The 14,155-nt window shown below is 26.7% G+C and overlaps 1 protein-coding gene across 1 annotated transcript; it reads left to right on the top strand.

Moving 5' to 3' along the window:
- The first annotated feature begins 22 nt into the window (after positions 1-22).
- On the top strand, positions 23-10,553 carry LOC117171289 (deoxyhypusine hydroxylase). The gene is made up of 4 exons (XM_033358439.1): positions 23-141; positions 4,241-4,525; positions 6,943-7,266; positions 10,055-10,553. The coding sequence occupies exons 2-4, from the start codon at positions 4,246-4,248 to the stop codon at positions 10,363-10,365; spliced, it is 915 nt and encodes a 304-aa protein (XP_033214330.1). The 5' UTR covers positions 23-141; positions 4,241-4,245; the 3' UTR covers positions 10,366-10,553.
- Positions 10,554-14,155: the final 3,602 nt, after the last annotated feature.

Genomic DNA, 14,155 nt, shown 5'->3' with positions numbered 1-14,155 from the left:
AATTTGATTTGTGTGAAAAAGTCTGCCTAGAATTTACATTTTTTGGGTAAAAACTAATTGACGGTTGTAAACATAAAATAGTGTAAAATTGTGCACACAAATTTGGTGTGAAATTCACGTAGGAAAAGATTAACAAGAAAGGTAGATGACTTATAGGTTAACTTTACAGATTTTGTTGTTAAAATACGGAAACTATCGATTTAATTATTTTAACAAATGTTTGTTTTTATACGTATTCATATATTTCTTATTAAATTTTTCAGAAGAATACCTTTTGGTTAGATTTGTATTTAATACGCAGAAAGAAATATTAAACTTGTTGGGACCGGTGTTTCACTTTTTGTTGAAACTTTATTTCCTTAAAATTTATGTTATTTAAATTACAATTGAGGAGCAAGCGTAGGGTGTCCAGAAGATTTTGTATCGTTATCCTGATTTTCTGATTTTTTGTGATATGTCTCAGTCTCATTGTCAATGTTCAATTCAATTTAAAATCTTGACGTATGTGTGGAATTTTGCTAATATTTAAATAATTATACAGATCTTACTCAATTATTTAACTTAGCAGAATAAACAAACGATTTTTCCATTTTGTTAAAAATTCATCAATTTTGATAAAAAGAACCAAGTCAATTTTGTGGTTGAAAATTCAACTCTTTTGTTTCAAAATTCGGCTTTTTGTTTTTAAATTTAAACTATGTTATCCGAATATTACCTTTTTCTTATAAATTAATATTTTCATTATGAAAATTCCACTTTTTTGTAGAAAATTCGTCTCATTAGCATGAAATTTTCACATTTTGGATGACATTTTTTATTGACTGAAAAATCTGTTTTGCTTGAATTTCGTCTTTTTGTTTTAAAAATGCATCTTATATCGTAGAAATTTAATCTTTTAGATAAAATGCAACTGCTTGGTTGAGAACTGATCTTTTTTTTTTCATCGAGGATTTTCAACTATTTTGTTGAAAATTCGTCTTTTTATTTGAATTTAACTTTTTTTGGATTCAAATTAAAATTATTTTTTGTTAAAATATAAACTATTACATTTTTTATGTACTTGAAGTTCTGAATGTTCAAATTAACGAAATTTTTTACTGATGACTTTGTAAACTAGAAAAAGTGCTCAAATTTTTGTTCATTAATATCTGAAATAATTTATTATTGATACATAAAGTTAATGCATATTTTAAATTGCAGTTGGAATAATATTTATGGATAAAATAAAATATAATGGAGAAAAATATTTCGTTTATTTGAACGGTCAGAACTTCAGGTACACTGGTGATTCATCATTTTCATTCAATCTCCCTCTTTTTGAAAATTTAACTATTCCGTTTTAGAGCGAAAATTGATATTTTTTAGTTAAAAATTGATGTATTTTGCTTAAAATTAATTTTGTTGGTTAATTTCATTTTTATTTTTGGTAGACAATAATTGATCTTATTTAAAATTATAATTATATCATTGTTGGTCGAAAATTTAGCTATTAGGTTTTAAATTAATTTTTACATTCTCATTCATGAAAGTGTAATGTAGTCGTCCAAATTTTAGATCTCTGGTTTTTAACGAATCTTTACGTTTCGGCACTTAGAGAATCCAAAAATCATAAAATTTCATCGGTGTCTGTCTGTCTATATGTCTGTATGTCTGTATGTCAGCCTTTGATACTCTTCTTAAGTTTCTTAAAATGAAGGCTAAGTTCGTTAAGCAGATATTTCCAACCAACATTTACAAATTTAGAGCATTTTCGAAATTAAAAAAAAATTTTTTTTCAAATTTGAAATTTTTCGTTAAAATTTCTTATAGCTAGGTAGAAGACTTGCAAATTATCTAAATAAAAATTTTAATTCCGATGAAAATTAGAAAAGTTATGTACTTTTGAACATTTTAAAAATGTTCAGAAAAATAAAAAATAAATATTTTTCTAAAAGGTTAGAGAATTTCATTTAAATTCATCACTAGATATCAAATATATTTAGAAACTATGTCAGTTAAATTTTTCGATTAGACAAAAATTCAGAAAGTTTGAGCTGTTTCAAAATTTGAATAAACATTTTTTATGAGTTTAGAAATTTTTGTCAAATTTTCTGATTCGCGTCAAAAAGAAATGCAAATTATCCTAATGAAATTTTTTAATTCGATAAAACTTCAAAAAGTTATATGCTTTTCAACATTTAGAAAATTTACTAAAAAAGGAAAAACAAATTTTTTAATAGGTTAGGAAATATCAATCCAAATTTCTACTAGATGTAAAATAAATGTTTTTCGAAACTATTATCATGACATTTTTTAATTAGACAAACTTTCCAAAAAGTTAAATCATTTTCAAAAATATGCCATTTTGATTTTGTAAGATATCCATAACTTTAAAACTTTATTTTTAGTAGATTTTAAAAAGATTGACAAATTATCTTGATGAAGTTTTTGAAGTGGACACGAATTATCGAGCGCGAAGCGCGAGTTTCGTAATGAGACTGTAATCGTCAAAGCCGTAGGTGCTTTGAGAAACCTCTTTAAAATCAAATCGAAAAAAATTTAGTTACAATTTATGGCTGTAATTCCTCAGATTCATCATTTATAAAGAATATTAGTCTTCTTGGAATAGAATTCATCTTTTTGTTTCAGAATTAGTTTCTTTGGTTCAAATATGAAATTTTTTTTTTGAAAATTCATCTTTTGTGGTCGAATATTAATATTCTTGGTTAAAAATTGATTTCTTTTGTTGAAAATTGGTTCTTACAGTTAAATTTATTTAAACTGCGAATATAACTATTCCATTTCGAGATAAACATGTATCATTCTTGGTTGAAAATTCATTTTTGTTTGTTTGAAAATTAAACTATTTCCTTAAAAATTTATGTGTTTTGTTTAAACTTTATCTTTTTGGTAGAAAATTAATTTTATTGGTTGAAAATTCATCTTTTTGATTTGGAATTATTTCCTAAAATCTTTAAAAAGTGTGAAAGATTTTAAAGCAAAATAGTTACGGTTTTTTAAGAATTTTGTAAAGTTTCACGAAAATTAAAGACTTTTTTTCAGGTTCCTAAGAAATATTAAAATAACTTTATTTACTTATTATTATGTAACTTATTTTATTTCGTAAAATCCTATATTATGAAAAAATTCTTTATAATCTTCTAGATTCTTCTTTGACAAGCCTAAAATATTTTTAAATCTTTTAATTTTTCTCAAGAATCTTATGAAAATTATATTTATATAAATTTTAAAACAAGGCGATAATACTTATTTTCTCGTTTTCAATTCTCAGAATTTAATTTCAACATGGATTTATTTATTTTTTATGCTTTGAGAGTGACATACAAATTTTTAAATATTTTAGCTTCGTTACAAACTCTAATTGATTAAAAAAAATATCACATTTAAGAGTTCGTTATTTCATTGCAATAGAAAACAATATTTTAGGATTTATCATATTTCTTGTTTATCATCTATAGATATAATAATTATATTTATTATATAGTAGCATTATATTTTAAAACGGCAATGTAAAAAAAATTAGTTCTTTATCATTATATTTAAAAGTGTTTGAATGTCCGAGACTAACGCAAAATAACGAAAAAATGAATAAGAAAATCTTAAATTAGCAAGACAAAAAAATTGCTGAATTATAAAATAAAAGAATTGTTAAATTCCCATAAATATCTCTATTTCTGAAAGTTAAGTCTGACGAAATTTAAAATTTGCCGAAAATAATTAATTAATGATTAATTAATGATTAATTAAATTGTTTGCCTTATTTATAATTATATTAATAAATCATAAATTAATAATTAATTAACTATGTTCAGCAGTTATAAATTTCGAGAATTGACATATTTGTGGGAATTTAATAATTCGTTTATTTTACAAATCGGCTTTGAAGTCGATGAATTTTAGTTTCGCATATTTTTAAATTTGGGATTTTATTTTTTGTCATTTAAAGATCTTGTCGTTATTTGAAATTTGGAAAATTCTAAAATTTGATAATATATATTTTTAGCATTTTTTTATTCATTTGTATATTTTTATTTATTTTTAAATTATTTTTCGTAAGTTCTGAATATTTATTTTGTAATTTTTATGCATTTTTCCTATGGCACTGCATGGTTTTGTAGAACAAAGTTACTACTAGCGCCGAAGCAGGGCCGTTTTCAACTCTCGTGACACATTTTTTACATTGGGCAGTACAGTGGAAGCACCCCCTGATTTAAACTAACATATAATCCCTTTTTTACAGGAAACATGACAACAGTAAAAGATGAGGACATTTTGGCGATAGGTCGCGTTTTGAATAACGAAAACAGACCATTGAAGGAAAGATTTCGAGCTCTCTTCACCTTAAAAAATATTGGGGGGAAATTGGCCATCGAACAAATAGAAAAAGGGTTTAGGGATCCTTCTGCGTTATTAAAACACGAACTCGCTTATTGCCTAGGACAAATGCAAGATAAAAATGCCATTTCTGGTCTCATCAACGTCCTGAAAGATAAATCTCAAGAACCTATGGTTCGCCATGAAGCAGGTAAAAGCTTAAAATCCTGAACAGGGTGGCCACTCACCCGGGAGAACCGGGTATAAGGTTTTCAAAAATTTTATTTTTATGAATTGATAGGAAAGCTGGCACACCAGTTCTACAAAAAGAAAAATCAAGAAAAAAATACAAGAATACAGTAATGCTGACGTTTTAGCAACTGTATTCTTTTATTTTAAGGTAATTTTAAATGGAAATTAATTATTGAAAATTTCAAGATGTATTTTTTTATTGACGCTTACTGTAAATATGAATTATTTAATTTTAATTTAATAATCGAGTTTTATTAATTTCTTGGAGACAAGTGTTTAATATTTACACACAAATATAGAGTGCAATTTGGGGCGGAACAAGACACACACTGGGGCGAGGCGGAACAGTGTTTTTATGGTTTTCATAATCTTTTGTCGATGATAGTAGACGTAAACAACGTGAATTGTACCTTATGTAAGTTTATAAATAATACTTTAACAGGTTCCGTGAAAAATTCAAAGTGTTATATTTCGAATTGCATTTTTATTATCCATATTTTTGAAGTTTTAGTCTTTATTGAAATAATTTATGAACAATACTTTTAATTTCTATGAATTTCAGTTACTTCTTTTTTAGCCACAAAAGCGCGTTTATTTTTCTGAACTCATACTTTCATCATTTTATTATTATTGTGTAGAAAACTGTTCTTTTAAAATGTTTCTGGAATCCAGAAAGCTCTGTTAGGCATGCATTAGAGGGCATGTGATACACTAAGAACTTCAGAACTTTTTTTGTAAACAAAATATCGGACTAAAACTTTGGAAAATGTATGAAAAGACCATAAAGTACGTTTATATACTTAGTTTGAGTAGAAAGCTCGATAAAAATTATTGTGAAAGAAATTAACTTGAACCATTTTTTGACATAGCCTTGAAATTTATTGAACCTAAGAACTTTTCTTTTATTTAAAATATTTGCGAGATGTACAAAACGTACATAAAAGTAATTTACTGTCGGTTCTTGCATTTTCTAAAAGTTTAAGGTCGATATTATACATATAAAAAAAGTTCTTGGGTTCAAAAAAATTCTCTTATATAAATAGAGTAGTATATCAAAATATGTTAAAAATTGATAATACTTTTCTAACATAAATAAATTCTGTACTAAATAAATATCCAACATAGCTAAATACACCTTAAAGGTCTGTAAAATCATTTTTAGAAATATTTTCAACATCATATTTCATACTTATTCTTAATGAAAATAAATATTTACATCATATTCTTCTTGAAAAACTAATTAGTATTGCTCCGTTATGAACTAAAATCAATTTTATGTCAATTTCAAAAAATTTTAGTATTGATATCGATGTACGTATAAAAAAATTATAAATAATATTGCTGCACACAAAATAACATGAAAATTACTTTCTTGATTATAAAATAATGTATCATTCAAGTGTTCCGTCTCACTCCAATGCATTTTCCGCTCTGTCCCAGACAGAACGCTAAATTTTCAATTTTCTATTAATATTTTTATTAATATTTAAATGAATTAAAATTACCATTTATTTTTTGATTTGATAAAAAAATTTTTAATCAATTTAAATGTTACAATTATGTATTTTCTATATATAATAACAAATTAAAGGTTCTAGAATGTCAAAAGCTTTAACTTTGAAAGATTCAATTGAGTTATCGATTTTAAATTGTAAAATTGTAATCGTTTTAAATCTAATATTATTTACTTTTAAGTGCCTTTAATTACAAATAATAAAATTTTATTACCTTTGAATTTAAAATGATCCAATTTTCAATATTCGAATCTGAAAATATTCATTTTTTAATATTGTAAAATTGTCCTATTTTCGAAATTTTAATCTGAAATCATTCAATTTTGAGATTTCTATATTTAAAAAAGTGGTTCGATTTTGAACGCTTTGAATTTTAAGTGATTTAATTTAACTCCTTAATAACAAAGTTGTCTAATTTTCAAAATTTGAGTGTGAAATTGTTGAATTTAAAAAACTTTCGTTTAAAAATTTTATGAATTCAAACACTTTCAATTTTAAATTATCTAATTTTAAATGCTGTTATTAAGAAATAATACAAGTTCAATTCCTTTTCATTTCATTCGAAATATTGTCCTTTTTGCAAAATGTTACCTAATATAAAATATATATTTCAAACTCTTTAAATTCAAAATTATCAATTATTGTTTCTCATCGGCTTTCGAAATTGATCATATGTGAAAAAAACTGTGGGTTTCGCAAAAAGAGTATATTTTTTTCTAAACCAGCTGAAATCAGGACATTTTACCGGGAAAACTGGGAGACGGAAATTATCAAAATAGTGGCCACCCTGCCTAAATTAAAATAACAAAAGTTAGAAGCCAGAATCGTTTTCCCTAAAAATATAATAATTATTTATTTAAAGGCGAGGCACTTGGAGCAATTGGAGATCCAACTTCAATTCCCATTCTCGAGGAATACTGCAAGGATCCTCTTCCCGAAGTTGCTGAAACCTGTGAGTTGGCTCTCCATCGACTCAAATGGTTAAAGGATCCGAAATCCACCACAGAAAATTTATCAGACAATCCTTATGCTTCCGTTGATCCCGCTCCTCCATGCGAAACAAAAAGCGTTGAGGAATTGAAAAATACTCTTTTAGACGAGAACGAGACGCTTTTCAACCGATATCGTGCCATGTTCGCTCTGAGAAATATGCGAACGAAAACGAGCACTCTGGCGATTTCAGAAGGTAATTATTTTTTATGGCTCTCGAGTTACTACTTGATTACGCAATTTGCGTTTTATTGCTAAGTATATTTTCCAAGAAGACGCGCGTCAAGTGTATAACCGAAAAAATTCATTTTTAAAATTCCCTGCATTTTTCCTGACTTATTTTTAAATTTAATTTGTTTATTTTATAGAAGAAATTATGAAACTAATAAACTTTAAAATGAGAAAAATTAAAAAAAAAAAACATTTTTCAAAAAAAATTAATTCAAGCTTTAGCTTTATTCTTTCTCCTGACCATTATTATTTAAAGACCAAAATTCTAATCTTGTAACATTTAAAAATATGGAATAGTTTATGAATGGAATGAGACCATTTTATTTAAATTTATACATTTATAATTTATTATTATCAGAAATAAACTTAAAACACAAAAAGTGACTGATGTGCATTAATAATATGACCAATGTTCTTTTGAATTTAAAAGAATTAAAAAACAATTCGATCAGGATAAATTCCTTAGACAATAAAAAAGGTTGAAGCAAAAATTGAAAAGAATTCAGATGAATTGGGGGAAAAATGGTTAATTCAATTGATTTCAGTACAATTTGAGCGAATTTAGTGGAATCTAAGGAAGATTAGAAGAATTCGATAAAATGCATATAAAGTCAGAGAGAATTCAAGTTCAGGATGAATTAAACAAAAAATTAAGTTCATTGGTTAGAGTTGATTGAATTAAAAAAATAAGATAATTTAAAAAATGCAGGATAAATTAATCAGACTTTAGTGTGAATTCTAAATTTATTAAAACGAATTGCAATTAATATTTTCAAATCTTTGAAACACTTGGAAATCCCTCACTTCTTGTGAATAAATGGTTTGAAATCCATAAAAATATTATTAAATTTTCTAAAATTCTGCGAAATGTGATAATATTTGCTGAAATCCTGGAAACTTTACTAAAACACCCTGAGAGCTTTCAAAATTCCTTAGAATCATTAAAATCTTCGTAAATCTGATGAAATTCCCTTGGAATCTTTTCAGGTCCTGTAAAATCGCTCTATATCTTCTGAAAATCTACGAAATTCTTTACAACTGCAAACGAACTTTTTTTAAACCCCGTAAAATCATAAAAATCTTAGGAAATCCTGTAAAATTGTTTTATTCTCTTGAAAATTCGTTGGAATATTTTTAAATACCTTTAAATATTTTAAACCCTTCGAAACTCTTTGAAATTATTGAAATCAATTAAAAATTCTTTGGAAATTTAGTAATATTCTTAAATAATTTCAAATCCTTTGTAATATTTTGAAATCCCTTGGCACTTTTTTTAAATTCTTGAAAATTATTTGCAATTTGTAAAAATATACCCCAAACTTGTTTAAAGCTCTTAAAATATCCCTTGGAATATTTTAAAATATCCTAAAACCTTATAGATCCTATAACATTGTTCCATGTCTTCCGAAATACTAGTACATTTTTGAGAACCACATGCAAATTTGGTCAAATCACCGCTTTGAAACAAATTCTAAAACTCAGTCCTGTATCACTTATGTCTCTCTTTCGTCATTACCTAAATATTCGCTAAAATCTTAATAAGCTCAATTTTCTGCTGTCATAAATAATCAAGGAAGATGTGAATTAACAGGAAGAAGAAATTTTGTGACAAAATTTTTCTTTGAAAGTCTTAATATTCGAAGGCAATAATTAATATTTTTAATTTTAATCTAACTCAACGCATTTTGATATATACATATATACTTTTGGTTATTTATGTCAGCAGAAAATTTAATTTTTTCATACTCAAGCAAATATTCCTATAATAACGCAAGAGAGAAAAAAAGTGCTGAAGAACTTTTTTGTAGAACTCTTTGGAAATAATAACTTTGCTATATCAAGCTTTTCCATATCTCGTATTGTTCTTGCAAAAACTGTGAATTTTAATTTTTCAAAAGAAAATAAGACCCTTCTCTTTTAAACGGCGCGTCACGAGTCTTAAAAGTTCAAACACACGCAACTTTGTCAAAAAAAATATTTGATCTAATTGGTGAAATGCGTGTCATATAAAATCCTTTGAAGAACAATATATTCCTTGGGGATTTTCATTATTTTTTGCTATTTTTAATGGTTTTCAATTCAGCTGATTTTTTAAGCAGTTTTTTTTTTAATTCAGTTGATATGTCGATCTGTAATTTCTGCAGCATAAACCAAAGTAAAATATCATTATTTTTCTTTCATGGAAACCAAATTTTTTGTGGTCTTTAAGACGTTTTAAAATCACAAAAGAATAAAAAATTCCTAAATCACGAAAAAAAATGTTCGAAGAAAGAAAAATTATATCATGTTTCTTTGGTTCAAGCTGAAGAAATTTCAGGTTCGAAATATTAAACTTTTTCCAAAATGTGTGCATATGATTCAATCTACAAAACATGTGTTTGCACATTTTCAAATAATTAAAAATCATTCAAAACACTTTAAAAATTTTATTTTGTTTTTTTATCCTTCATGAGCAAAAAATTGAGATACAAAATTTTCGCCCTAATTTTTGAACTTATTTTTTTTTAATTTCCCAAATTTGAATCTTCGAATAAGAAAAAAACGTGAAATATTCATCGATTTAAACTTTTTTTCCATTTTGTGGTTGTCAACTCATACATTTTGTCCATCAGATCGAACGATTTGATCATTTGAGCATTTTCAGTCCGTCCTGCGCTTCAATATTTATAATATTTATATAATATAATTTCTTTCTGAAATTCCCTATCAATGAAATCTTCATTACTTGTAAGTTTCATATTTTTATTTCGCAGGATTGAAAGCTGGCACGGCTTTATTTCGTCACGAAATCGCTTTCGTTCTTGGACAGCTGCAAGAGGAAGTTTCCGTTCCATATTTGAAGGAATCACTTGAAGATGAAAAGGAAAACGAAATGGTTCGTCACGAGTGTGCAGAAGCTTTAGGAGCCATTGCAAGTCCAGATTGTTTGGAAATTTTGAAAAAATATCTCAAGGATGAGAAACGTGTTGTTCGTGAAAGCTGCGACATTGCTTTGGATATGTGTGAATATGAAAACAGTTCTGAATTCCAGTATGCTGACACTTTGCCAGAAGTTGTCGCGTAATAGTAATAATAAATAGAAAGGAAAAACAAGACAGAATAGTTTAATTTCGATTGGAATGTTTCAATTCTTACTGATCTTTAATTTAAGGACTCTATAGAAAGTTTCTGTATTCCATCTTCAGGCGGAAGTTAAAATTAAAAAGTGCTTTAGCTCTTTTTCAAATAGTTTTAAAATGTCTACGCAATTCAGTATTGTAGATTTTTTAAAGATTATTTTTAGATTAAAATGAATTTATTATAAAATTGATTTTTTTCCTTTCCATCTTTAATTTTGTATTCCAATTGAAAAAAAATTATCCAATTTTTAATACTTCAAATTTGAATTTTTCATTAGCAGATATTTTAAATTAGGCTTTATTAAATTTCAAGCGCCTCGAGATTGTGATTTTTTATTTTTGAGAAATTGGAAAGATTTATATCTGAATGTTTTAATGTAAATTTTTTAACGTTTTTTTTTTTTCAATTTTAATGCTTTACAATTGAAATTTTTTGGCAACTTTTCAGGCTTTGAATAATTATACGCCGATTTCAAATGTTTTTAAAATAACATATTTTTACATACACTACCGTTCAAAAGTTTAAGTTCACCTCTTTTTTGATGATTGATTAAGTTCTCTCAATTTTACCTCTGTCAAAGCAAAATTTTTTTCTCTATACAGGATTAAATGCTATAAAAATTTTGTAGAAAATGAGCCCTGAATGAAGCCTATTTGTCAATTTTTTAAGTAGATATTGCAAGAACAGTGTATATTTAAATGTTTTCTTGAATTTTCAATAACTTCCTTAATAATCAATATTTTGTAATGTTCTTGGGCTCATTTTGAAGCTATTTTTTCACAGTATCATATCAGCTTATGATTATAAATCTTGAAAATTACATAATCAAATTGCAAGGACTTGAAGCTGTAACGATAAAGTTGAAAACATTGCAATATTGTCTGTAGTAACCAAAATATTTTTGTAGAATATATGAAACATATAATTATGAAGTTTCTATGAAATTTCCTCAAAATATATATTTATTTAATTTCTATTCTGATTTGCGTAGAAATAAGATGTCTTCAAATTTTTCCAACTTTTTTGTTACAACTTCAATTCCTTGCAATTCGATAAGCAAATTTTCAAGATTTATAATCATAAGCTTTTATGGTACTGTGGAAAAATAGCTTCAAAATGAGCCAAAGAACATTACAAAATATTAATTATTAAGGAAATTATTGAAAATTCAACAAAACATTTAAATATACACTGTTCTTGCAATATCTACTTGAAAAATGGACAAATAGGCTTCATTCAGGGCTCATTTTTTACAGAATTTTTATAGCATTTAATCCTTTATAGAGAAAATTTTTTTGCTTTGCAGAGTTAAAATTAAGAGAACTTAATCAATCATCAAAAAAGAGGCGAACTTAAACTTTTGAACGGTAGTGTATTAAGGGTTATACTAAATTTTAAAATAACTTCTACTATACGCCTGTTGGGCAGCTATGACAGCACCACCAATTTTGAACTATGGGGAAGATATTTGAATTGTAATTCAATCTTAACAAGTAATCTTATAGTAAATAACTAATTTTAGACCTCAGTATAATATTTCTGATTAAAATGAATGGATATTTACTGCTCATTTGCATTAACATTGCTCTAATAACTTTGAGATACCCAATAATTCGTGTGTCAGATGGCGCTGCTAAAGAGATACCCTACTTGCGTATTTCAAACCATGCTAATTATTTCTAAGTTTTTGCGCATATTGTTATCATGGGTCTCGGGATTTCAGATATAAATCCCGGAAAGTTAAAAAATATAAATGCAATTCATCGCGTAAAGCCGCAGGATATTGAAATGCTGAGAAAAGTTTGGGATGTCGTGGAAAGTGATTTAGGTCACTATGGATCTACACTTCGAAATACGTAAATCTGATTATTAGTAGTCGCTTACAAACTCAAAAATAGGAATCCCTTTGTCTCAAAGTAATTATTGAATTTATTATAAATTGAATTTACAGATTTTTTTCACAATCAGCCGGAGTATGTGAAATATTTCCAATGCGATTTACTTCCCGAATTCATCCAGGATGCTAAAATTAAAAGAAAATTCTCGACGATTTGTGGTATCATGAGTTCTTTGATTTTAAATTGTTTTAACAAGCCGCATGAACGAGATTAAATTCTTGGTTTTATTGCAATGATGCACAAGGATATGGAACTGACTCTTACAGATTTTGAAGTTTGTATTTCGTTACTTAAATCTAGAAATTCTAATACCTTAAACAATTATTTTAGGAGTAAAGAGTTTAAATTAAATCTTATGTTTGTAAATTAGTCATCCTGTTTTGAAAATTCAAAATGAAGTAAAATAGATTTGAGTCGTGTATTTGGGGTCGAACGTGCTTTCCATGGGAATGACTTCACTTGTGTGTAAAAGCTAATTTTGCTAGACTAATTTTAAAACACGTAACGCAGTGAAATGTGTACATATATTATTCCGTATGTGAAAGAATGCCAGGAAAAAACTGACAGAATCATGAAATTGTCGATAAACTGGTGTTAAAGTTAATTTTATTCTTTTTGGTTGAAAATTCGTCTATTTGCTGGAAAAACACAACTGCTTGGTTGACTATTCATCTGTTTTGTTTAAGAATTCAAGGACTTCTGTTAAAAATTCGCCTTTTTTTGTCGAATGTAACTTTATGGTTTAAAACTTTGATCCTTATGGTTGAAATATCAGCGATTACTTTTTCGTTAAGAACTTTTTTTTTAAATACAAATACTTAGTTGAAATTGTAACTAATTTTGTTAAAAATTCCTTCTTGTTTGTTGAGGATTCACCGTTTTAAGTCATCTTCAGTTGAAAATTGAACTATTTGGTTGAGGATTCCTGTATTTTGTTAAAATTCGTTTTCTCGCTAGAAAACTAATTTTTTTTTCGTTGAAAATTAATTTCTCGCTTAGTTGAAATTTGAACTAAATTTGATTAAAATGTATTTTTTTCTGACGTTTCGGCACTTTATTTGAAACCCCTTTTGTTTGCTTCAGTTAAAAATTGAAACACTTGATTAAAAACATCTGTATTTTGTTGAAAATTTCGGTTTTGTGGTGGAATATTAATCTTCTGGGTACTATTGGTTGAAAATTATTTTTTTTTATTCAAGATTCTTTTTTAAACCTTAAAAATTTAAATATTCCATTTTTTGTGAAAAAATAATTTTTGATAGTAATTGAATCTTCTTGGTTGCAAATTCATATCTTCTGTTGCAAATATAACTATTTCGTTGACAATTTTATTAAATTGTTATTTAAAAAATCTGCCCGCTTCGCGGGTACATTCTCATAGCGCGCTACGCTCGTGGCTCGCTTCAATCGTAAGTTTGAGCGCGCGACTGTTGGTTATCGCGCTCAATCTTTGTGCATAAACTATTTAAAACTAAAGGTGGAAGAATCGATAACAGTAATTTGGTAATTGTAAATTCTCTTTTGTTAAAGCTCCTTCGGCCTTAACGAACACATTTTCATCACGTATCTCTTGCTTCGCACTCAAGCTTATCCCTGAAATTTTATACCATTCCCATTAATGTATACTATTAGAATTCATAACTTACATTGGTATTAAAACAGACGTAGTTGCATTGTCCCGTTTGAAAAACAATGCGAATTCTGTAAAAAAAATGTCGTTTTTAAACATTTTATTGTAACCTTAATCGTTTTTCCATCAAGTGAATTTGCTCATTTCTAATATTTTTTATGATTTAAACTTTACACACGGTCTACTGAACAGCCTTACCGTTATTA

The sequence above is a fragment of the Belonocnema kinseyi genome, chromosome 4 (genome assembly GCF_010883055.1).
Source record: "Belonocnema kinseyi isolate 2016_QV_RU_SX_M_011 chromosome 4, B_treatae_v1, whole genome shotgun sequence".
Classification (NCBI taxonomy): Eukaryota; Metazoa; Arthropoda; class Insecta; order Hymenoptera; family Cynipidae; genus Belonocnema; species Belonocnema kinseyi.
This window is presented reverse-complemented; position numbering and strand designations above follow the sequence as displayed.